The sequence below is a fragment of the Heterocephalus glaber genome, unplaced genomic scaffold (genome assembly GCF_053883595.1).
Source record: "Heterocephalus glaber isolate CG9 unplaced genomic scaffold, H.glaber_assembly_v1.0 deba00001204, whole genome shotgun sequence".
NCBI lineage: Eukaryota > Metazoa > Chordata > Mammalia > Rodentia > Bathyergidae > Heterocephalus > Heterocephalus glaber.
The window spans coordinates 605927-631851 of NW_028258214.1; the positions used below are offsets into that span (position 1 = coordinate 605927).

Genomic DNA, 25925 nt, shown 5'->3' on the forward strand with positions numbered 1-25925 from the left:
GTGTGTTCCAGTGAACAGAGACTAAAATCAGGGAATAAAATGAGGGATAGATTTTAGCAGCCAACAGAGAAAGAAAACTATGCTTATATAGGTTTGGGGAAAGGAGCTGTCATCACAAGGAATGTTTATGACTTAGGGGCACAAGGACAGTCTTCTCAGGTATGTAGACAATCATCGGACTTTCCAGTGCCAGAGGGATTGTATAGTTCATTTTGTATCCATTTCTTCTATTTACTGAGAAGTTGCTGTTGTTCAAATAAAGCAGCCTGCTTGTTTTGTCCTGTTTGTTCACTTAGGCCAGGCATGACAACTAATACTTATATATAGCTACAGTAACAATATGGTGTACCCAACATAATGTGAATGTGGTGTCTTTCTCTGAATGTCCCTTTCTGTGTACTCACCCTGATTGTCATGATGCGACACCACTAGACAGCTGCATAAAGAGGTGAAGTGAGATGGCTGAAGGACTGGGGTGGCATGAAACTTCACCGTGCTACTAATAATGGTGAATAAATTAAATTTTGTCAGTTTTCATCTCTGGGACTTTAAATTTAATATTTTCAGACTGTACTTGAACCAAAAAGACAGAACATGACAAATTCTCCCCCCTCTTTCCTGCTCATAAAAGCAAGTCAGTCTGATAGGAATGGTATGTCTATTTTCATGAAAAAAATATAATAGTCCCCCTTAACTGAAGAGGATATGTTTCAATGTGCCCAAAACGGGCTTCCTGTCTCACTTTTCTCTCATTGCTGAGACAAAAAACCCGACACCCAAAGTTAAAGGAGAAAAGGTTTATTTGGCTCATGGTTTGTGGAGGTTTCAGTCCTTAAGTAGCTGGCTCCAAGACAGGGTGGCAGAAGGGCAGTGGTTATGGTGGTGGGAGGCAGCAAAAGCTCCAAGAGGTTTTAACACTGTCTTTCTGCCCCTTTCATCCTATTCAGAGTACTTAGGGTGCATAGCACTCAAGCCCTTAATCCTAGTGCCATCAGGCCTACCCCCACAATGAATCAATCACCCACTCTAGATTCAGCCACCTCTGAAAATGCATGAGGCTTTGAGGAGACATCGAAACACAAGTCATGACACTTCCCATTGTAGATACTAATAAACCACACAGACACACACAGACATGCACACACAGCTTTTCTCTATACATAAATACTGGGCTGTGGACTTAGCTCAGTGGTTCTGCCACCTGCCTTGCAAGTGCAAGGTCCCGAGTTTCAGCCCTGGTACCATAAAACAAAAACATCTTCATGTCTATACATAAATACTTACAATAAAACTTTATTGATAAATGATGCATAAGTAGAGGTTAACAACAGTATTAAAGAAATAGTTATAAGAATATGATCCAAAAATACCGTGTGAATGTAGTCTTTCTCTGAATGTGTGCCTTTCTCCTGTAGTCACAATTCTTGGCATAATGTGATATCTATCACATGATACCTACATGATAAGATGAAAGGGGTTGAATAATGCACCAGGGTGCCACGACATCCCAACATGCTACTAAGAATGGCACATGATTGAACATTTGCCAATTTTTATTTCTGGAATTTTAAACTGAATATTCTCTCACTCTGCTGAAATGGCAGAGTGTTGTACTGTATCAGATGAACAAGTAGGATTATCTTAGTTTCACAGCACAACTCCTGCATATACAGGGCAAAGTTCGTGCTCCAGTACAGATGCAGCCTGCACGAATGATTTCTTAGGGGAAGCCAGTGCTTTAGTTCTCGCTCATTGTGTTCATGCACTGTGAGCATCTCATGATTGTGCTGCACGCTGCTCACTCTACATTTCTGGACCCACAAGTGTGAGCCCATTCCCAGGGCTCTGGATCCTGTTTATCAGAAAACATACTCATGAGATTTTCTTCAGAAATATAAGAAGGGTGATAAAATCTTGACACATCTGCATATTCAGGATGCAGCTATTCATATATGATTGACGTTACTTCATAAAATGTTCTATTTAACTTCTGCCTTGTGGTTGTTAATGTCGGTCATCAACATGTCTTGATGGACACATGCCAGGAAAAATACACAAGCACGATTCTAGATGTGTCTGTGATATTACCAGAGACAACTAAAATGAAGCTCACTGATCTGAGTGCAAAACATCCACCTAGAAAAAAATATTGGCATCCTCCAAGGGGACTGAGCATGGTGGATTAAAAATAAGTGCAAGAGGGGCCAGGGATTTAGCTCAGTGGTTCTGCTGCCTGCCTCGCAAGCACAAGGTCCCGAGTTCGATCCCTGGTACCAAAAAAAGAAAATAAGTTCAAGGGAGAAGGATTTGCATACTCGACTCCTCTTTGACAGCTATTTCTGCTGGTGCCATTATCCACAATCTTCAGACTCTGAGAGGTCAGCATTTGAACTCATGCATCCATCAGGGGCTCCGTAGCAGACTATGAACCCTTTTTGACTGGACTGTAGCTGAATTATTGGTTCATATTCTTCCAAGGCTGTAGCTCCTTCATTTCATCAGTCACGGATATCCCCAGCATTCCCATACTGTATAGACATATTCAGCCCTTGATTGTGAAAAAATGTCTAAACACTTTCCCTTCCTAACAGAAGAATGGTGGCAAAGACACACATGCATACATGTGATACATGTGTTCTGCCAGAACTCTCAGATACACAGCACTGAACCCACGAAAGAGTACAATGAGTTTGGTGTTCTGTGCACCACAAGTCACTGCAGTTGAAGAGTCTACATATGTTCCTTGAGATACAACATGGCTATATTTTATCAACCCCAAAAGCATTCCAATAAAATATGTTGAATATGCATTTAATAGGCATAATCAAAGGAGCAGTATAACTACTTTCTCTATAAATACTCAGTACATTTATATTTACCTATATTCAGAAAAATCTAACATAGTGTCTATTCCACAGTCAACTATTGAGTATTATATAAAACTCATTGAATAGAGTGCCATAAAGAACATTTGTTATTCCCCCTTGGTATCCTGTAACTGACAGCGCAGAGCTTACTGTTGCTGCCCACCATATCAATATTGTACCACATGTCACTAGTGAGCAAAAAGGAGACAGTTTAAAAGCCAGAGCATGTTTCCTAAAGGACATGTGTATTTTTACTTCATTCTGACTTTTCCACCTTGTTCTCCCCAGAATTTTCCTTTCATGAGCTGGAAGTCTAGCTTTGTGCCTTAAGTTTCTTCTCATTTTTATTATTGCTGTTGGTGCTGTTTTTGGTTTAATTTCTGGGTTGATACTTCAATATTGCTTATTGTAAGTATCAGTATTGCTTGTATTTAGAACGCTTATGCAGTGATTGGTTCTCAGAGGTGTCATCCAGATATAGCTGGTCTTTAGATTTTGAGTCTCTAATAACTCTTAGGCTATCTTGCTTTTAGTACACCAGGAAGGAAAACTGATTAGATCAATCACAGCAACAATACCATCAAGCACAGCTTAGAAAATGACAATTTGTGGTAGTCATTAATCTATCACCTTTAACCATGTGAATTAAATCAAAATTGAGGACCAGCCCAAAATATGTTTATAGTGAATAAACTCTTCAAGGTAGCAACTTTACCCTTCAGGATGGGGCCTTAGAAGGAGTTGAGGAGGAGGGATAGACAGGTAGAAGGATAGGGAGAGGTTAGAAGTGAGGCCAGAGGACACAGAAGTTCATGCAAACTTAGGGCAAATGCTGAAGACCAGAGGAAAAGACAGAAGGAAAGGACAAAGACAAAAACAGAACAAACTAACAGCAATAAGGAAGCTAGAAACTGTATTCACTTTCCTATAAGAGAAAGAAAAAGAGAAAAAAAGGTAAAGAAAGAAAAAATCCAAATTATGACAGGAACAAAAAGGGAGAGATGAAGAACAAGGTGGGGGAGAGAGAAAAAATAAATTTGAAAAAATAAAAAATTAAAACTAAAAATAAGAGAAAAAAACTTTGAAAATAAAGAAAAATGCAGGGCCTCCTTCAGGGTATGTCTCTGCTGTCTCAACAGACAATGTGGGCAGCATGTGCAGATCGAAGTCAATTAGTCTCCGCAAGCCAAGAGCAGCCCCCTGAGGTTAGGGCTGATTTTGGGCTCCAAGGCCCAAGTTGAGCTCCCTGTCCTCCTGCAGGGATGAACTCTGCAAGGCTCTAATTCAGGTTCCAGCTGCCCTCTCCCTGAAGATGGTCCAGGTTCTGATAGGAGGTGGTGATCGCTCCAACTTACCAACTACAGTGGTCTGGTGTGTCTTTACTGCAGAGATTCTCTTCACTTTTCAAGTGGGCTTCAATTTTCATCAAGGAGCCTGAGAGGCCCTCTTTCTGTTGTGCACTTCTGCTCTATTTTCTGGAGCTCAGAATAATGTCCTTTATAACCCCCTGCACCTCTGCAGTGTGGATCCAGGTATCTGTGTGGCCCCGCGGCCAGAGGGGCGGGGTGGGGTGTGTCGGCTGGAGCCCAAGGGGCTCAAACCCTCTGCTCCTCCTCCTCGGTGGCCTGGGGCGGTGCTACTGGCTTTACTTTATTCTGAATTACGATTTAGCTCCATGCCCCAAACACGTTAAGCAATTGCCTTAGGTTGGAGACACATTTCCAGCCCATTTTATTTATGTATGCATGTACGTATTTATTTATTTATTTGGTCCTGGGGATCGCACTCAGGACCTTGCACTTTCGAGGCAGGCGCCGGAACCACTGAGCTAAATCCCCGGCCCCCATTTTTAAATTTTTATTTATTTTATTTTATTATTTTATTTTATTTATTTTATTATTTTATTTTATTTTATTTTATTTTAATTTTATTTTATTTTGAAACAGGGACTTTCTCAATTTCACAGGCTGGCCTCAACATTACAATCTTTCTACTTCGGTCAACCAAGTACCTGAGGTTAAAGGTGTGCACCACCATACCTGACTATTATTTCTACACTGCCATGACTCCAAGATACTGTGAGTGGAAAGATCGTGACCTCTCCTTTGTTCTGAGGGAAAAGGTGCACTATTACTTCTCATGTATTCCACTTTGAAGATCTTCCTGAGAGGCTTTCTTTGGAGACTGGAAAAGAGGAATGTGATATTTTGAGAAATATCACTTTGCGAAACTCACCGAAGTTTTCAGGTAGCACCAGATCAGTCTCTGAAAATGAAAACTAGCTCAGTACTGATGACACCTCCTGGCCTGACAGATTCACTGTCTTTTCACACATGCACCACCACCTGTGATGTTGGCCTGTAAATACCACAGCACTCAACCTGCCACCACCTCTGGCTTCTGGTTGCTTTGGCTCTTGTGGAGTACCAGTAGGAAAGCAGCTAATAGGAGGCAAGAGAAGGCAGAGTGTTTACTCTTTTGCCATACACCTTGCCCTCCTCAGATGATGGCAATCCTGCTGTCCTGAGTTCACCTCTGCCAGCTCTGGGTCTCTCTGGTTCCTGGCAATTTCAGATTTTGCCCCTTTCAGTTCACTGTGTATTTCTGTGGCATGATGTTTCAGACATTGTCCTTTTCACATGACACATAGGTCTCCTCTATTGTGATGAGTACATTTGTAAATAAAACTTCATGAGTCTTGCACTATGTTGAGTGCATTATCCAATTCTTACCGGATACTTTCGAATCCTAAATATGTTTACGTTAAGAGTTGTGAGCAAAAGAGTAGTTCTTGGTATAATTTCAGACATGTCCATATGCCATATAAATATATCTATATACACTTATATACATACACACATATATGTATACACACACACAGAGACAGTGAGATTAAAGTTACATAATGATTTCATTCACCACCTGTTGTTGCATGTACAGAAAATACCTTAACGCCTTATCACTGTCTCTCAAATCCTTACACTCTCCCTTCACCTTGTAAGACTCATACTGTATTTTTCATAGTTAATTTGCAGAAAGTGGCTGGAAGTGTTAGAGATCTCAAATTTATGTAAGAAAATATCATGAGCTGATGATCACAAAGAACAAATTTTATTTTTCTTAGTTCTAGAGGGAGAAACAGTGCAGCATATGGGTGTTGACCAATATGGCTTCTAGTGAAGGTTATCTTCTAGCAGATCAGTGTTCTCTGTGTCTTTCCCTGATTGTGTGTGTGTGTGTGTGTGTGTGTGTGTGTGTGCGGCTCCTCCCATTTGCTTCTTCCCAGTACCCTATAGGTCCAACTAAAATTCTATGCATGTTTGAGAGTTTGGTACAAAAGTAATATAATGTTTCGGTTAGGGCATCCTTATGTGAGTTGAGGGTGTTCCATTCAGGACAATGCCAGAAATAAGCAGAAAAATTTATCAAAGAGGTTTTCAGACCATGCTATGCACATGGAACTCTATTAACTAATAATTGGTAAAGAAGTTTCAGCAGAGAGGTGTAATTTTATTACTTAGTATGAAAAGAACTGAGAAAGCAGTAAGTTTTTAGGAAGGTTCAAACATTGAGATATGTAGTCCAAATGAATGGGATAGTCCCATTTGAAGAACACTTCTAAAGAGTGGCATTGAAAATTCAAAAGAAACAAACAACAAAGAAATGCTTCATGAAGAACCTCAAAGAAATGTAAAAATTAACAATTTGTTTATGATGGAAATTATGTCTTTGGCATTGTTATTTACTTATATCCCAAGACTTACTCATTCACTCCTTACTGAAGGAAGGAGTACAGTGAGTCTGGTCAAAAAAGTCAAGTGATGAGAATTGATCTTTCTTATTATTTATCTGTATTAGTAAATGTTCACAGTACATAATAGTCACATTCATCTTGGAAAGTTGGTACAGACAGAGCACATCTTCATCCTTTTTCATCCACTTCTCTGTCTTTCTCCCTCCATCCATCTCTTGACCCCAACTCTGGAAAAAGAACTTTCTCTTTGTTTCTACTATGTATTTTGTATGTTTCTCTTCAAATTATTTTTATGTTTAGTTACCCATATAAGACAAACCATGTGATATTTAAGATTGTGAGTCCGACTTTTTTTTTGGTACCGGGGATTGAACTCAGGACCTTGCGCTTGCGAAGCAGGCAGTGGAACCTCTGAGCTAAATCCCCGGCCCAAGTCCGTTGTTTTTAATTGTTAAACTGTTTCTTGGCAGTACAAGTTTTTAGTACAAGATGATTACATGTATGGTGAGGAGTTGGTACAGGTACATAATCTGTAATACGCTTTTCTCTTCCCTCCCTCCTTGAATCCACTGGGCCCCTTTGTGTATAGTTACAGTATGTTTGTAGTACATGATGAGCATTCTTGATAGGGACTTGGTGCATGTACACAGCACTTTACAGTTTGTCACTCTTTTCTGATCTCATTTCCCTCCCTTCCTTCCTGTTTCTGTTCACTACTCACATGCCAAACATTCATTTTTTTTTCCTACTGCCTATCTTTTATTCTGCACTTCAGTTATATATTGTGGTCCTCATATATGAGAAACCAGGTATTATTTAAGCTTGTGTGTCTTATTTACTTCACTTAATATTATGGTCTCAAGGTGCTTCCATTTTCCTACAAATGGTATTATGAATGGACTCTAGAAACTCATATTTTCTTTAATTTGTTCTGAGACTCATTAATGGAAGATTATATTCTCAAGTTCCCACAGTTTCTATACATTGTTGACATTTCTAGTGACATTGCCCTATGATCTGATAATATGCATGTAATAATTTTGATTCTATTGTATTTACATAGGAATGCTTTGTGGGCTAGTATATGGTAACTTAATTGACATTGCTGTCTTTAGTGTCTCTAAGATGCATAAAATCGTTAGTCATGAGCAGCATATGTGAACTTATGTCTGGGATGTGTGAAGTACCGATGCCAACACGTGCCCTTCACCGTGGGAGAAACGATCACCATGACGTTTGTGGCTTTGGTGAAGACCAGTGTTCTCGGTGCTTAAATTTTCTTTGTAAGAATGGAGGAAAATCTTGGGAGAACAGAAACAATGATGAAATGTAGTAGTAACAATCATGTAGTCATATAAATAGTGAATAAATCATAACACAAAACTGAAGAAATTTCCTAAGCACAGACTCTTATTGTTGCCTAGTAAAACACAGTTTTTTTGGTGGGGAGGGGTTAGACAGGGCCTTCCTATTTAGTTCAGGCTTGGCTTGAACTCGCTATTTAGTCCAGGATACTCTAGCACTGCAATCCTCTTGCCTCAGCCTTTCATGTGCTAGGATTACAGCCGTGTGCCACTATGTCTGGCAGATAAAACACAGGTTTTACCCATGAATATCAATAAACTGAGCTACATCTGCAGCTTTTCATATTTTATTTTGAGGTAGGTCCCACTGAGTTGAACAGGTTGGTTTTAACCATGTAATTCACCTGTGCTTCTTGAGTGTCCTATAGACACAAACCAGTGGTAACAGCAAAATCTTTTGATGCTAAGTTGGTAGGAAATAAGTATGCTCAGGAAAAAATGACCTCTATTTTCATGTTTCTTCAGGCTGAAATAGCAGAATGCACTATGCAAAGTTCTGATAAGAATTAGAAATGAACTGCAATAAAATTAGCCACATTGTCCAAGCACGCAAGAGCTAACACTATGATCTGCAATGTAGTATAGTTCATGAAGCACACAGGATATCTAACATTTCATTGTGAAGGACATAATCTTTCAGCAGGTGTGCTGGTGAATGCCTGTAATCCCAGCACTTGTGAGGCTGAGGATGAGGGCTGCCATGAGCTTGAGACCAGCCTGGGCTACATGGTGAGACACTTCTCCAAAGAGCAAGATAAGTAAGCAGATGAGACATAGTTTTTATGATATTGCCCACCTGATGGCTGATCCGTCTAGGCATAATTAACTTGTTAGGGTGAGATACACTGTTCAAAATATTAGGGTTACTTAATGGGTTTGTCACTAAAGCTTTGACCTTGCATTATTGGAATAGTAAGTTGAGCAGCTACTGAATTTAAGGACAAAACAATGAGGAATATTCTACAAAGTACTTCATTTTTAGGAAATAAGGAGGCAACCTAAGTCAAGGAACGCCAGATGGTTTGACACTGAGAGCTTGTGCACAAGCCTCATGCAAGGCAAGTGACATCACTTCCTGCTATCATCAGTGTTACTTATTGATGAGGAAACATGCATTGTAAATTTATCTCTAAAGATGATAAAACAGAACACAAATGAATCACAAAAATTACTCCGCTTCTTTTTACTGATTTGAGCTTCCCAAGTTAAAAATTCATTTCTAAAGCACAAATGGTATTTGTAGCATCGAAAAAATAAAGACTGATTCATTACAAAGAATAAATTCTCTCAAAAAAAATTCAACAGTTTCAAAAATTCCTGTGAGAATGTACTTGCTGACAAATCATATCATCATTTGTATCTCATGGAGAGATTATTCTAATTAGCTGTATATTCTTTGAGAAAATATATGGTCCTGCTGGTCTCTAGCAGTGGAAGACTCACAAAAATAGATATTTTTGGAAGTGAATTTAGAAATTACCACCAATACAATCATGGCAATATGAGTTTGAAAAGCAAAATTTAATAAGAAAACTAGTATTGTACACATATGATAATGGTTCCGATGCAGAGAACAGGAAAAATTATGCATTGCATATAATCTGTGATTATGTTGGGATACAGAGATCTTAAGACTATTAAACACATGATATTTGCTGACACTTTGTTTGAAAACAGATGAACTCTTCAACGTGTACAGAAACTGCTAATAAAATAAAATAGGACATTCATTTAAAAAATTCTTGCTAAAATAATGAAATGCATACAGCAAAGTTTAAATACAAGCTAGTGGAAAAATGACAACTATTAAGGAAAATCCAGTTTTGGAGTCATTATTACTCCATAATTACTAAAAGCAAAAGGAAATGAAAATAACAAAATACTGAGCCTACTGGATGTAAGAAATACAAGTCAATTCACCTATGGATCTAACATAGGGTAAAATAAAGAAGACAGTTGTCATCTAATTTGAGTCGATATTAACCTCCCATGCTATTGCTTACAAAAATGTACAGAATTACGTAAGCACATTCAGAAAAGTGAACTTAAAATTACTTAATCCAGAGATCTCCTTTAAGACTGAGCTCACAATATATACACACACTACAACATCTCTGGTTGTGTATTTTCTGGAGAAATATTTGACATCTAACTTTTATACAATTTTTGAGGTTTCAATGACATGAGAAGTGCTCAAAAATTTGGAAATGAGTTGCAACAGAGAACTTTGTACATTTACAGGTGTTTCACACAGAATTCGTTCTTCAAAGCAGGTCAACTATTAACTTCTCTATGTCCCTTATATAAATAGTTTCCTTAAATACTGTTTCTTTGCAGTATGAATTAAACCAAAATGACTACAAGCATTCTCATGTAATGTACTGATATGAATTTTTCCACTGTGCAATGCTACATTTCATGAAAAGGCATGCAAAAATGAAGATTTCACATATTCTCTATTTAAATGACACTCATTCATGCGTACGTTTTCTGATGTTACAGGCATCACCAAATGCTTTCTCATATTATTTACAAAAGGTTCTTCTTTTTGGTGGATGGTCTTTCATGTATTTCAAGTTAAGTGAAAGAAAGGGTTTCCCTATATGAATGTAATGTTCCCATTCCTGTGAATTCTTTCATGTATTTAAATTGAGAAAAAAAGTCTCACATCCCCCACTTATGTCACGATTCTCTTCACTATGAATTATTTCATGTAATGATGTCTGTGTGGACTGAAAAGTTTTGTTTACTACAAAAGGGTCTCCCTCATCTTATGCATGTCAGTGTAAGTCACTTCATATATTCAGTTCTTTTACTCACTTTTTTAAATGTGCATGATGCCTATTGTAGTAAGAGAAGGGTTTTCCTTGTTTACAGTTTTTTTCTGAAGTGCAATTTCTTTCATGGATTTGACAGTATTTCAGTGTATTGAATACTCACACCTTGCTTACACAGCATTTGTACATACATGACTTTTCATGTTTTTCACAGTAATAATGTGAGATGAAAGCTTTCCCACATTGCATATCAAGTTTCTCTCCAATATGTTTGTCCTTGTCTTTGATACTCTGTATGGGAATTGAATTCTTTCTCACATTGCTTACATACATAGGGCTTCTCCAGTTTTAGTCTCTTCATGTGTTTGACAATTTCACACACTGCTTACTACATATGGTTTTTCCCCACTGTGAGTACATTCATGTGTTTGACAAACAGCACGTGAGTTGAAGGCTTTCCCTCATTACTTACATACACAGGGTTTCTCCCTAGTATGAGTCTGTTGATGACAAATACCACCTATGCTGAAAGCTTTGCCACATTGCTTACATGCATAGGGTTTCTCCCCACTGTGAGTCCGTTCATGGGTTTGACAAGGTGTGTGTGTGCTGAAAGCTTTCCCACATTGCATACATAGGATTTCTCCCCACTGTGAGTTCGTACATGTCTTTGACAATTTCTGTGAGTGCTGAAAGCCTTCCCACATTGCTTACATACATAGGGTTTCTCTCCAGTGTGAGTCCGCTCATGTGTTTGACAATAACTGTGTGTGCTAAATGCTTTGCCACATTGCTTACATACATAGGGTTTCTCCCCAGTATGACTTCTTTCATGTCGTTGACAATTATCTTGTCTGCTGAAAGCTTTCCCACATTGCTGACATACATAGGGCTTTTCCCCACTGTGAGTCCTTTCATGTGCTTGGCAAATTCTGTGTGTTCTGAAAGCTTTCCCACATTGCTTACAAACATAGGGTTTCTCCCCAGTGTGAGTCCATTCATGTTTCTGATGAACACTAAGTGTGCTGAAAGCTTTCCCACACTGCTTACATGCATAGGGTTTTTCCACACTGTGACTTCTTTCATGTAGCTGACAAGTATATTGTCTACTGAATGCTTTCCCACATTGCTTACACACATAGGGTTTCCCCCTAGTGTGCGTCCTTTCATGTGCTTGACAATAACTGTGTCTGCTGAAAGCTTTTCCACATTGTTTACATACATATGGTTTGTCACCAGTGTGAGTTCGTATATGTCTTTGGCAATTTCTATGCTCGCTGAAAGCTTTTCCACATTGCTTACATACATAGGGTTTCTCCCCAGTGTGAGTCCGTTCATGTATTCGCCAACTAGCTTTCCTGCTGAATGCTTTCCCACATTGCTTACATACATAGGGTTTCTCCCCAGTGTGAGTTCGTACATGGATTTGACAATCTTTGTGTGTGCTAAAGGCTTTCCCACATTGTTTACATACATATGGTTTTTCCCCAGTATGAGTTCGTACATGTATTTGACAATATCTGTGTGTGCTGAAAGCCTTCCCACATTGCTTACATATGTAGGGTTTTTCCCCAGTGTGAGTCTGTTCATGTATTTGACAATAACTATGTGTGCTGAAAGCTTTCCCACATTGCTTACATATATATGGTTTCTCTCCACTGTGAGTCCGTTCATGTGTTTGACAATAACTCTGTGTGCTGAAAGCTTTTCCACATTGCTTACATACATAGGGTTTCTCCCCAGTGTGAGTGCGTTCATGTGTTTGGCAATGAGCGTGTGTGCTGAAAGCCTTCCCACACTGTTTACATACATAGGGCTTCTCTCCTGTGTGAGTCCGCTCATGTCTTTGACAATCTCCACCTGTGCTGAAAGCTTTCCCACATTGCCTACATACATAGGGTTTCTCCCCAGTGTGAGTCCGTTCATGTATTTGACAATGTGCATGAGTGCTGAAAGCTTTCCCACAATGCTTACATACATAGGGCTTCTTCCCAGTGTGAGTTTGTTGATGTCTTTGACAAACACCATTAGTGCTGAAAGCTTTCCCACATACCTTACATATATAGGGTTTCTCCCCAGTGTGCCTCCGTTCATGGGTTTGACAATAAGCATGTCTGCTGAAAGCTTTCCCACACTGCTTACATACATAGCATTTCTCCCCAATGTGAGTTCTTTCATGATCATCAAATAAATCATTGTTAGTGAAGAAATTTCCACAGTATTTATCTACACAGGTTTTTTCTCCACTATGACCTTTGTCGTGTGTCTGAATATCATGGTGGGAATTAAAACTTTTCCCGCATGGTATACATGGGTATGTATTCACTACACTGTGACTTTCTTCCCTGATTGGAATATCATTCAGTTCAATGAATGATTTCACATCTTGTTTATATATAAATGGCTTCTCTTCAATGGTACTTTCTTCAGTGCAATCAGAGAAGGCTCTTCCACATAGTATATATTCATGGGATTTCTCCGCAAGACTTGTCTTTGGATGTTTCTGAAAGCACTGGAGCTTTGTGCAGGTTTTCCCATGTGTGTTACAGTTAGAGAGCTTCTCTTGAAATCCCTGCTGCACATATGATTTGAGTCCAGAATCAGCTATGATGAGCCCATCTGCTGAGGAATGACCAATCATGCGCCTTCTAGAGAAAAGGCTTTCACCTGGATTCATACCAACTTTCATGTGCACATTAGTATCTGGAGTCCAATCAACCATTTCTCCATGCTGGTACCATAATTTACACTGACAGGATTTCTCTCCCTCTACACTTCTGTAAAAGGGAAAAGTAACAAAACAACCAATCACATTTAAAAGTACCTTTGTAGTAATGATTTACAAAGAGATCTGCTTTGATGTCCCTTAACAATATTTCATCGTGAATGTACTGTACACTCAATGATAGCTTGGAAAGAGCTTTTACCACAACAGTAGGATTCATTTGGGAATTTGCAGCTGACACATTTGCAATATACATTACTTGTCATTCTGAGGAATCAGAATATATCTTTATGATATACGTTGCACATACTGATGATTGTTCTACTGTTTCCTCCATGACCCCTTTCCCTCCTGGTTCCAGAACCTCTTCATCTACTCCAAAGTGTCTGCCTTTCTCTATTCTACCATCTCGCTTTTTTTGTAGAGCTTAATTCATTTTTGGGGATTTTCATGCAAAATGTAACTTGTTATATGGAAATTTCTGTGTCTGACTGATTTAATCAAACATTATGGGCTCTAGATCCATCCACACTTTAGTAAATCACATCGGTTCATTCTCCTATTGGATGAGTACTATTCTATTGTGTGTACACACCACAGGGTTTTCAGTGCTGGAAATTGAACCCAGGGTTTTAGCAATGATACATCCATGGGCTTTTTAAATTTTGATTTTGAGAGTCTCATCAATCATTAAATTACCCTGGCTGAGCATGAATTTATGATCTTCCTGACTCAGCTTCCCACAGTGCTGCGATTCCAAGCCTGCCCCTTTATGCTCAGGCTACCCCATGTTTCCTTAATCAATTCATCTGTGAATGGGCACTTTGGCTTTTTCCAGAGCTCAGCTTTTCTAAGTTGTGCTGTTACAAATGGGTATTTATGCATCATTGAGATATGAGTACTTTACCTTTGTGGGGAATATACACAGTACAAGTACAGCTGGATAAAATGGAATTTTTATTTTTCCTTTTTTGTGGAATCTGTATTTACATTTCCATAGATGTTATAGCACATTGACACTCCCACCAATAATACAGGCATGTGCCTTCTAACATTTTGGAATATGAATGGACTGCGTGCTTTGGAGGACTGCTTGAAAATAACTATGATCAAAACAGTCGCAGTCATTTGGATTTTTAATACATTCACAAAATTAACAATTTTTCAAATACTGAATGTGTATATCACATTTAACTACATTTAGTATCACTTATATAATTCCTCTGATATGAGAACAGTCTTTTAAACACACACAGATATATAATTAGAACTTGGCTCTCAGTGTATACACAAAATTTGGTTTATGTACTCCTATCCTGAATATCTCCATACAACCTCCTTCAATATATCTATACTTCTGAGGATGGAACATAATTTGTTCTTTTTGTTTTTTGAGAGAGGGTCTCATTCTGTAGTTGAGGCTGGCCTGGAACTCACCATGTGGCCAGGGCTGGTCTCAAATTTGTGAGGTCTTGCAGTTTTCCTGCCTCAGCCTTCCAAGTGCTAAGATTACAGGTGGGTGCCACCAGGCCTGGCTATTTCTTCTTTTACATTAGATCAAAGATGTCAATTTTGATATAATAGCACCACCTATGTTTCAGATATTGGAATATTTCGAATACTCAATTGTCAGATTAGAGATAGTTAATGCAAGTAAGTCCTTGGAGAAATTTTGTGAGATTAAAAAAATTTGAACACAGTCTTATTTGTGTAGTTTGCTTGGTTTTAATATTCTGACACTTGAGGAGCATTCTTCTGGTGAGTGCAAATTACCTTCGACTTTTCCTGCAAGTTTTGTACTCATCTTCAATTTGCTGGTCACCTGAGCTTCTTCCTAAAGTGCAGCAACAGAAATGTAATGAGGACTTACTGCATTATATGAAAATTGGTAGTTTCCAGTTAGATTCCCAGTAAAATGTGATCATGCCTGGAAGATGCATCACAATGCTTCCACCTTTCAGTTAAGGAAACTGCACTGGTGAGCACCAACCAAGGCTCTCTGACTGCAGAGATGAGGAAATGATATCTCCTTACCGATGGCAGCCAGGTTCCTAAGGGTTTCCCACATCACATCTCTGTAGAGCTTCTTTTGGGATGGATCCAGCAAAGCCCACTCCTCCCTGGTGAAGTTCATGGCCACATCCTCGAAGGTCACTGCCTCCTAAAGCATCAGACGTGTATTTACAGAAAGAAGCGTGAAATTCACAACATGAACCATCTCATCTCCTAATAGAAAGCCAATACGAGGTGAGTTTTCCAAATGTGTACTTCATGTGTTGGTCATGAAACACTTATTCTCCATACACATCCACATGTCACATGAGAATTTTGATGTTACACTGGAATTTACTGCGAAAGCAACCATGCAACGGGAAGCTGGGTAAGCCCAGGTTTGTGTGTACACTGTCTCTCAAGCATGGTTCTCAGAGCCCACAAAGTTAGAATCCAAGGGGGCCAGGGATTTAGCTCAGTGGTTCTGCCACCTGCCTTGCAAGCACAAGGACCTGAGTTCGAACTCTGATACCAAAAAAAAAAAAAAAATTAGAATCCAAGTGAAAAAAGTAAGGCAGATAAGTATGTGAAGATTTACTGAGAGATTACAGAAAAAGTCATTTTTCTAACCTTATTATTTAGGGAATTCATTCCTTCCTTCTCTGATTCTATTTAGACAGTAGTTTGAAACTTCAACATGGTTTCATAGATAAAGCCTTAATTGAGCACTAAGCAAAATTTATAAAAGAAAATTTGGAAAGCTAATGAAAAACACTATACAGTTCTTATTGCAGAATGTCTAAGAAAAATGAAATTAGATTAAGGAACCTATATCGCCCTATGGTTCAGTGTCCTGAAGTGTGGCCTAAGAGAGAGACGTGGGGGAGGATTGATATGATGAAAATTGGTATTAAATGTACTGATCATAAATATTTTTCAAAATTAACAGGTACCAATAATGAAAGGAGAAATTGAAGAATCATTTTTTCACTTCCAAATACATCTTCAAATGAGATGGAATTTTAAGGTGCAGAAAGAATTTCAATAACTACTATTTAGGGCACTGTTCTATGAGTAGAGAAAATGACAAATACACTCTACCACAGGAAGAGGATCTTCAGTGGGCTCTCATGGAAACAGAATATCTTAGTTATATTTTTTCTCCTTGCTGAGACAAAATACCCAACACCCAAAATTAAAGGATGAAAGGTTTATTTTGGCTCAGTTTGAAGAGGTTTCAGTGCATAATGAGTTGGCTCCAAGGCAGGGTGGCATGATGGAAGGGAGCCACAGAGAGGAAACAGTCCACAGCAGGCAGAAAGCAGCAAAAGCAGCAAGTGGCAACAGCAACTCTCCTTCTGCCCTTTATATTTTACCAGGCTAGCAGCACTTATATCCTTCATCCTAGAATCACAGTGTGAATCTGTGCTATGATCAGATATCATAGAACCAGCTCCCTCTGAAAAGACCCACCTGTGGCAGCATGAGGCATGGGGGGGGGATCTAGATACAAGCCACAGTAGAATAATTATTCATGATAGAACCCTTATGGCAAAAGGGGCACAAATCACAATCTGTTTAAGATAGAAGGTAGGAAGAAACAGGTATTTTATTCTTCAAATGCCTCACACTTAAATTACTTCTTGAAGCAGAAAATATAAATGTGAACACTTTTAGAATTCAGACTGAAATATCCTTTGAAAGTGAAAAAAAAGTGTTTACTTAGAGCAAAATCATTCAGCTATCAGAATTAGAGGGACAGCCTGGCTTGGTGGTGCACGACTGTAATCCCAGCACTTTGAAGGCTGAGGCAGGAGGATCACCATGAGTTTGAGGCCAGCCTGTACTACACAGAGAGTTCAAGGCTAGCCCAAACTAATAGTGAGAACCTGGCTCAAAAACCAACCACCTGTCCACCCAATCACCCACTCAATCAAATGAACAAATACAGAATTAGAGGGAGAAACTGCAACCTACGTAAATCATCAGAAGTAAAAGACACAAGAAATGGAAAAAAGCATTTGCAGTGTATGTAATAAAAAGTTGTGTACCAACTGAAAAATGAACACTTAGGAAATAATAGTAAAACATATAAACCTCAAGAGAAAACACCAAATAAAAAACAAGATCCACGACGTTGTCTGAGGAAACAGGCAGAGGAAGTAGAATGGTGAAACAATACAACTAGTAGGCACACTTAGGATTAAATGAAGGACCGGGTGTACACTCCACAGGCATATCCTCTACTTTGGAGTACACTATAATCTACAGACCAGTGACTTCATTCCAATTCCAGAAAATAAACTGTGCTGTTGTTTCTGGAGACAAATGTGATTCTTTTCACATTTAATAAAAAGTAAACTTGAAAAAATTTCAACCATGACACAGGCATGACCATGTGTGAGACATAGTGAGACTAAGAGACCTCACGTAATGCTTTTCTGTGCAATTTCTATAGGACTCACTTATTGAATGTTTCAAGGTGGTAAAGCTAAAAGAGTACTGCATAGAGACAACTATACCTGATAAATTTATATGAAACAGCACACCTGGATACTCTTAACTCCGCCCAAGGATCAGTGGTAAAAACTTTCTGGAGTTCCTAGGACATTTATATTGTTATTATTGATCATAGAAATAGATGCAGAAAATCTTAAATACCTGGGAATTAACCAAGCCAATGCAGTGAAAGACTTCTACAAACAAAACTAAAATAATCTGAAAAAGGAGACTGTAGAAGAAATCAGAAAATGGAAAGATGTCCCCTGCTCCTGGATAGGCAGAATCAATAGTCAACATAGCCATACTCCCAGAACTGTTATACAGATTCAATGCAGTCCTCATCAAAATAGCGACAACATAATTCACAACCTAAAGAAGACAATTTTAAAAGTCATTTGTAACCAGAAGAGACATAGAATGGCAAAAGCAAGGGCCATGGATTTAGCTCAGTGGTTCCACAGTCTGCCCTGCAAGCGCAAGGATGCAAGTTCGATCCCCGATACCAAAACAAACAAACAAACAAACAAACAGGATGGCAAAAGCAATCTTGGGTTGCTTCCTGCTAGCCTCCAAGTCGGCCCGCCCTCCCTGACCTCTGACCCGGCCGGCTCCACCCACCCTCGGGACGCGCTTCCCGCCTTGAGGACCCAGCGGAAGAGGCCAGGCTGAGCGCCCGCCTGAGAGCGCGCCTTCCAGCTGCAAGAAAGGTGGCCGACGACGCTGGACCCGCGGATCTCAAGGCGGAGAAGCAGAAGACAGAAGTAGCTCTGGGTCCTGGAGGAATGGAGGCCATCCAAGCTCATCCAGGAACTACGGCGATGGGACTCCCTATGACCACATGAGCAGCAGGGTCCTTGGGTCACATGACAATCTCTCTCCACCTTTTGTCAATTCCAGAATACAAAGTAAGACAATTTTTACATTAACTTGCACTCTGAGTGTTTATGATTTACCATGGAAGGAGAAATTGCCTCAAAGCAAGCTTCGGTGTTCAGGAACTTGGATATTTAGCCAGTTTACTATAGAAATCTTAAGTTGCAGAAAAATATAACAATCTATGCTTGTTAAAAGCAAATAAAGGACTAAATTTTACAGTTATGTGGAATTAATTTACGTGATTCTGAATCTCTGTGTAAATTTAGACTAAGCAGTTATCCCAGTGACAGTGTTGAAATGGTAATTTTCTTGGACAAGGTTGAGGGAGTCAAAGTGGTGAATATTTTTAATAATATCATCATTGCACCTGTTGGTTGAGAAGGACATATAGTGTTAGCTGTGAGTTTTTATTTTTGGAGTCATGGAAATAAAATACTATCAGTGGGTTTAGTTTGCTTAAATCAGAGTAGTGCATAAACTAAGATCGAAGTGGATTAAGGACCTAAATATTAAAACAGAAACACTAAACTTTCTGGAAGTAAGGTAGAACTCTTGAAGACATTAGGAAAAGACTTTATGAACAAAACCTCAGTAGCACGGGAACTAGCACAGAGAATCAACAACTGGGATCTCATCTTAATAAAAAGCTTCTGCACTGAAAGAGAAACCACCAACAGAGCTAAGAGACAACCTACAATGTGGGAAAAAAATTTTAGCAGCTGTTCCTCAGACAAAGGACCACTATCTAGAATATGTAAAGAACTTTAAAAGAAAAAATCAGACCTCCCAAATTTAAAGACCCAATTCAAAAATGGGCATCTGAAATGAACAGACATTTCTCAAAGAGGTAAAAGGAGCAAATAAGCATATGAAAAAAATGTTCATCACCCCTGGTCATTCGAGAGATGCAGATGAAAACCACACTGAGATTCCACCTCACCCCAGAAAGAATGGCTGCTATCAAGAAATCAACCAATAACAAATGCTGGTGGGGGTGTGGAGAGAAAGGACACACATGTGTAAATACTGAATAGTTTCTCTGGTGTGAAAAACTAAGTGTAAATAAGGATGAAATGTATAATTGATATAATTGACATTGTGTAACAGGAAGAAAAGGTCTATAAAGGAGCAGGGGAAGTGGGAGAGGTAGGGGAAAGGAAAGAAGGTAAAAGAAAAAATATGAGAAAAGGAAAAAAATGGAAACAAGAGTCTTTGTAAATAGGGAAGGGTGGAGGGGCTGAAGGGAGGGCAGGGGAATGGGAAAAAAATAAGAACCTCTTAAGATACATCATGTAAAGGTACAAGTTCCCAATGATGAATGTAACTGTATTGTACACCTAAAATGTACCAATAAACTTAATGGAAAAAACAAAAGAGAACAATAAAGCATGGATAGGAGGAGACAAGGGGATAGATCTCCTGCAGATAGAAAGTGGTCCTGGGCTAGGGATGTAGCTCAGGGGGACCATGCCTGCCTGGCAAGCACAAGGTCCTGAATTCATTCCTGGGTACCACAAAAAAGAGAGAAAGAAAGAAAAAAGTGGTCCTGGATATAAGGGTGAGGGGAAGGAGAGGAAGGTGAAATTAATAGGACAAAGGTGTGCCATGTATAGGAACCTGATAGCCTTAATGAACGTAAACATTCATAAACATGAAATAAGATTAATAGTATCAACAAGAAGAAAAATGGGGAAAGAGGATTTAGAGGAGGGGATAGGGAGGTGGGAGGGAAGTGGATTCAAAAAGAATCAAGCTGTATCAAGTGACTCTAACCCTTCCACAAGATGATTGTAAAGTGCCTGAAGTGTAAACATCTACTCATTAAAAAGTCTGCAGCTACATATGTCCAAACGTGTATATTGCAAAATGACTCCCAGTCCTACCTGGTCAGCACCTCACCTAACACAGTTACCTTCTGAGTAGGTGGGGAGTGTGCTAGAAAATGCTCTTTGCAATTTCAGTGTCATATGAGACACTGTCATTTCCTGTATGCCTACGAGATCTCCAGAAGCTGGCTGTACAGAGCAGAGGAACGCTGTACCTGTTCACTGACATCTCCCAATGAGTAAATACCCACAAATCTCAGCGTCATGACACTGTTTGTGTTAGGCTGGGTTTTCCAGATGCTAAGTACAAGGTGATCATGGTGTCATTTTCTATGTTTGGAATATTTCACTTAATGATCTCCAGGTTAAACTATGCTGTCATAAAGGGGAGTAAATCCTTATCGCGACTAACTATGACTCTTGTATGAATAAAACCCACGGTTTCTACGCATTTCAACTCTGTTCCAGATTCAGAGTAAAATGTGCTCTAAATGCCATGCGGTCAAGCCTTGGTTCAAGCTGGTTGGCTGTTCAGTGCATGGGTCAGCGCATGGTGCAGATTCTCAGCTCTTCCGTGGGTTAATCCACGGATGCACTGGAGGAAGGAGGGCACTGGGGTCATGCGCTAGAATAGGACACGGCACTCCTCCACACAGCCCTCTCCCTCTCCCACTCTGCCCTTCCCACGTGAAAATGAGCTTGGACAGTTTCCTTCACCATGCACTTCTCTATTCCTTTTTCTGCCTTGCTCCAGGACTATAGGAAATAAATCAGTTGATCATGGACTGAAGCTGACCCACAGTAAATCTTATTTTTCACAAGGTATGCCAGTCATTTTTCACAGTCAGTGAAATGTAAGAATAAAAACACAGAAGTGGATTTATGCTGTTGTCTCACATTGGATATTGAGAATAAGTGGATACACATGGAAATAAAGATATAGATTCTGAATTAAGCAGAATTCATTTTCTACTCAACTCAATTATTTTTCATCTTGTTTTATTAATTATTTGTAATACTGTGTTTTAAATCAGATTTTTGCATATACTACAAAAGTGATCACCAATGAAGTTACATCCTAAGCCTTCAACTCAATTTGTGTGAGGCTGAATATGGTGGTATGGAAACATGAATTTCCATACATATTGATGCATCTAGTACAAATGTTTCGTGCGAGTCAATTTATTTTTCTAACCACAATTACTGAGATTCAGTAAATAATGAAGATACAGGTTTACTTTGGCTCATAGAATCAAGACCAAATTCACCAGAGCTCTGCTCACTTGTCTTGCACTAGTGTTTTCCCCATCATTCCATCAGCAGAGTATGCGCAGCGCTAAATCATTTTACTGGTGCCAGCCCTTGAGTCTGTTTCCATCCATGAATGCCCACTTTGCTGGAAAATACTTGCTTCATCACTGAATCATCTGCAGAAAACTATGTTTCTGACTCTCACTGAACTCAAATTTAATAACAAATTATTTTGCATACTTAACATTTTCTTTCTAATTCAAAAAAGTGAGCTGACATCACATCATGACAGTTTCCTTACATTAAAAAGGGAAGAAACAGTCCTCATTCTTAGCATGAAAGACTTCATGTATTTTGTTTTTTACTAACATGCTTGTCACTAGTCATCATGAAATGCTGTGTTATACCACAATAAAATGCCATTTAGAAGGCTATGGTCAAGAAGACAGTAACAAAGCCAGGTGCGGTGTAACATGCCTATAATCCCAGCACTTGGGAGGCAGAGGCAGGAGGATCACTATGGCAGCCTGGGCTACATAGTGAGTTCAAGGCCAGCCTGAGCTATATAGAAAGACCCTGTCTCAAAAAAAAAAAAAAAAAAAAAAAGTAACAAGAGTTATTAATGATATGGGTAGAACACAAAACAGTTACTGAAAATATGAAATTGGCAGGCAGTCACCCTGTAATGCAGTGACTGCCTGTTTTTGCAATAACGATGCATACAGTAATTTTTTTCTGCCAACTATGGTATCTAAACAAAATACTTCAGAATCAGGAAAAAAATTTTAAAAAGAAATTCAGTTTTGGACAAGATGGAATAATTGTATCTGGAGATGGCCTTCTTGGTGACAGAGTCCCGAAGTCACAGGGCATCACATGGGGACAGACTGAGGCTATGTGAGTGTTCTTCACTCTCTCTTCCTATTGTAGCATTTAACAAGGGAACTCCACAAAGAAAACTTCTCCCTTGCTAACTGCATCATAAGTTTCCCAGCTGTGCAATTACTCAGATAAAGTTTGTATTTCTTAGTACATCTCTGTGAGTATTTCACATCATCATGAGTTTTGAATAAAAGAATCTGTATACAATCATCACACATGCCATGTTACCCATCATTTTCTATCCTAGGTATACATGAAAACTTGCAAAGATAAAGAACACACAGAACTTGTACATGACTGTTTATACCCTAGTATTCATCAAAGCCAAAAGGCAGAAACAACTGACATGTTTATCAGTCAATGAATACCTAGAAATGCAAGCTACCCATGAAAGAGAATATTCTTTCTCCATAAAAAAAGATTAAGGTTTTGATTTCTACATTTAGGGATTAATTAGGAAATGCCACAACAACATGACAGAGACAGTGCTTATACATTCACTTATATAAAATAGGTAGAACATCAAAATTTTTAAGTAGACAGTAAATTAGCAGTTGATAGCCTTGGTGTAAGTGAAAAAATAGGTAAAGGCAGAATTTCTTGTTTCTGTTTTTGTTTTTTTTTGTGGTACCAGGGATTGAACTCAGGTCCTTGTGTTTTGAGGCAGGCGGCGGAACCACTGAGCTAAATCCCCTAAAAGGACTTTTAGTATTAAGGATAGATACTAAAGCACACCGTATTTCTTTCTTTCTTTTTTGGTACCACAGATCGAGCTCAAGTCCTTGTGCTTGAGAGGCAGGCGGTGGAACCACTGAGCTAAATCCCCAGCCCGGCAGAATTTCTAAAGAGCTGTAAAAACTGTTTTAAATATTTTCCTAATAATCTCCAGGTGAATTCATGTTGTAATGAAATGCAGGGTATCCGTTTTGACACTAAATAATATTCTGCTGTATAATAAGCCACACTATTCTTCTGTATTTGCTCACTGTTAGGGAGTAACAGATCCTCTAAATGCATGGACTGCAGGCTTTGCTCCAAGGTGACTGGTAGTTTCAAGGTGCTGGGTAACAGGCAAATTCTGAAGCTCTTCAGGAGTTTAAATTATAGATGTCTTAGAGGAAAAAAGTCAATGGGAGCATGCTCTAGCATGACACATTCTCTCGTGCTCTCTCTGATCTATCTCTCTTCTTTTTCCCCATCTGTCCTCTTCATGGGTGGAATTAGGGTGAGCAGACTTCCTCACTATGGCCCTCTGTAATGATGCTTTGCCTTGCTACAAGACTATGAGTAATGAAACAGGTTGACCAAGGGCTGCAATCCCTAAAATTAATCCACAATAAATCTATTCTCATTTTAAAGTGTGCCAGTTAATATTTTCAGCAATCAAAAGCTCACTAACAGATCCAGTGAAGTGGATGCATGCTGTCTGCACCCCATGCCTACTGAGAATAATCTTCAATGCACACTGGAATGAAGATATCTATCCTAATTCTGATCTCATTTCAATACAGCTTCATTTCAACTCCATTCTTTTTCTTTTCTGTCTAAATTTTTGGGTTAATAAGAGTGAACTCAATATTCTGTATGCTAGGCAAGTGCTCTGCAAGTGATTACTTCACCACCACTCAACTTTTTTAGTGTAAATCTTTTTTTTTTGGTACCAGGAATTGAACTCAGGACCTTGTGCTTGCGAGGCAGGCACAGTGCCACTGAGCTAAATCCCCAGCCCAGTGTAAATCTCTTAATATTGAAACAAGACACAGTGTTTCCCAGCATCTGCTAACAAAAAGCTGATGCACATTCTGTTTCTTTTTCTAAGCACAAGTGTTCAGACGCAGTGAATTATAAAGAAAAGAGCTTTACTTTGTCCCACAGATCCACGAGAGCCAGCTAGGCCAGTCTCACCAGGCTCTCACACTGGTGTTTCTCCCTGTACCTGAAGAAGACAGCATTGGCAGCGCTGAGCAAGGCCTTGATCCTGACCTGGATTTCACTCTTGTTTAACTCATGTCTTCCCACAGTTTTAGACAACACTGGCTTCTTCAGCCCATCCCCTGCAGCAAACTGCGCTTCTTAGCTCCTCTCTTCAGACAGGTTATTTTGCACAGTTTTCTTTTTTTCAAGTAAAAAGAAAGAAAATACAATTAAACAATGTCTTCTCCTACAACTCTTTCTTCATCTTAATCATAGAGCAAAAATGTCAATCTTCTTTAGAATGAAACAGTTAATTACATATTCATAGCTATTAAAACCATCCTCGCCATTAGTCATGAGGCCAATGTTCTGTTACATCCCAACAAAATGCCACTGAGCAGACCAGTCTGAAAGACACATGGTAACAACTGCTGCTGAGTGTGAGGACGACTCACAGTTGCTGAATTTAGAAGATGCACATCACACTGGACCACACCCTGACACTATGCAATTATGGAAAATACAAGCCACTTTTGCTCAGTCTGTTTCTGTTTGTAAACAGAGTATTTCACGTTCGGTATTCATGAAGAGGTTTTCTGTGGCTCAGAGCTTTGGGCCACGGTGAGAAATTTCAACGTGGTAATGGCTTCCTGCTGACTGGGACCTGAGGTCACCACACAGCGTATCAATGGAGAGCACCTAAGCAGCAGCTCTCTGCTCTCCTCTCACTGATTCAGCTCCAGTATCAATCCTGGGGACTCCAACACCTTCCCTACTTCTAATTGGCTCCTAAGTACCCACTGTCCATATTTACTTAGATTCTGTTTTTACTTATTAGTATATACACCACTGGGTGTTTGCCTATTAGTCTATACGTGAATTTTTAATGGAACAATCCATATATAACCATAATTGTTTACATATTAGTCACTAATCATTATCTTAGACATGTACAGAAGAGTTAGGAAGACATAAATCTATGTGAAATCTCTACATTAATGTTTACACTGTAGATAGTTAAGGTAGGTAGAGACTGATAGGAAAGGACCAGGCCCAAGACAGGGCCACTTCTGAGATGAGGTGAACCGGGTCTGTAGAGGAGGGCTGAGCTGACACAAGATGCAGGCATGATGGCTAGGCCCACAGCCTCACCACAGGTAAATAACAGCTCCATGCTGTACTGTGACTAGTACCA

The 25925-nt window shown here is 39.2% G+C and overlaps 1 protein-coding gene and 1 long non-coding RNA gene across 2 annotated transcripts in view; both read right to left on the reverse strand.

Annotated features, from left to right (window-relative positions):
- Positions 1-25925, reverse strand: part of LOC101699918 (uncharacterized) — a 70077-nt gene that overhangs the window by 33864 nt on the left and 10288 nt on the right. The window lies entirely within an intron of this gene.
- LOC101725008 (uncharacterized) lies at positions 11292-24793 on the reverse strand. Its single transcript, XM_013066479.3, is given in 4 exon segments — positions 11292-11502; positions 11505-13539; positions 15261-15321; positions 15522-24793. Coding segments are annotated over 4 exon segments (2310 nt in total). The 5' UTR covers positions 15706-24793; the 3' UTR covers positions 11292-11472.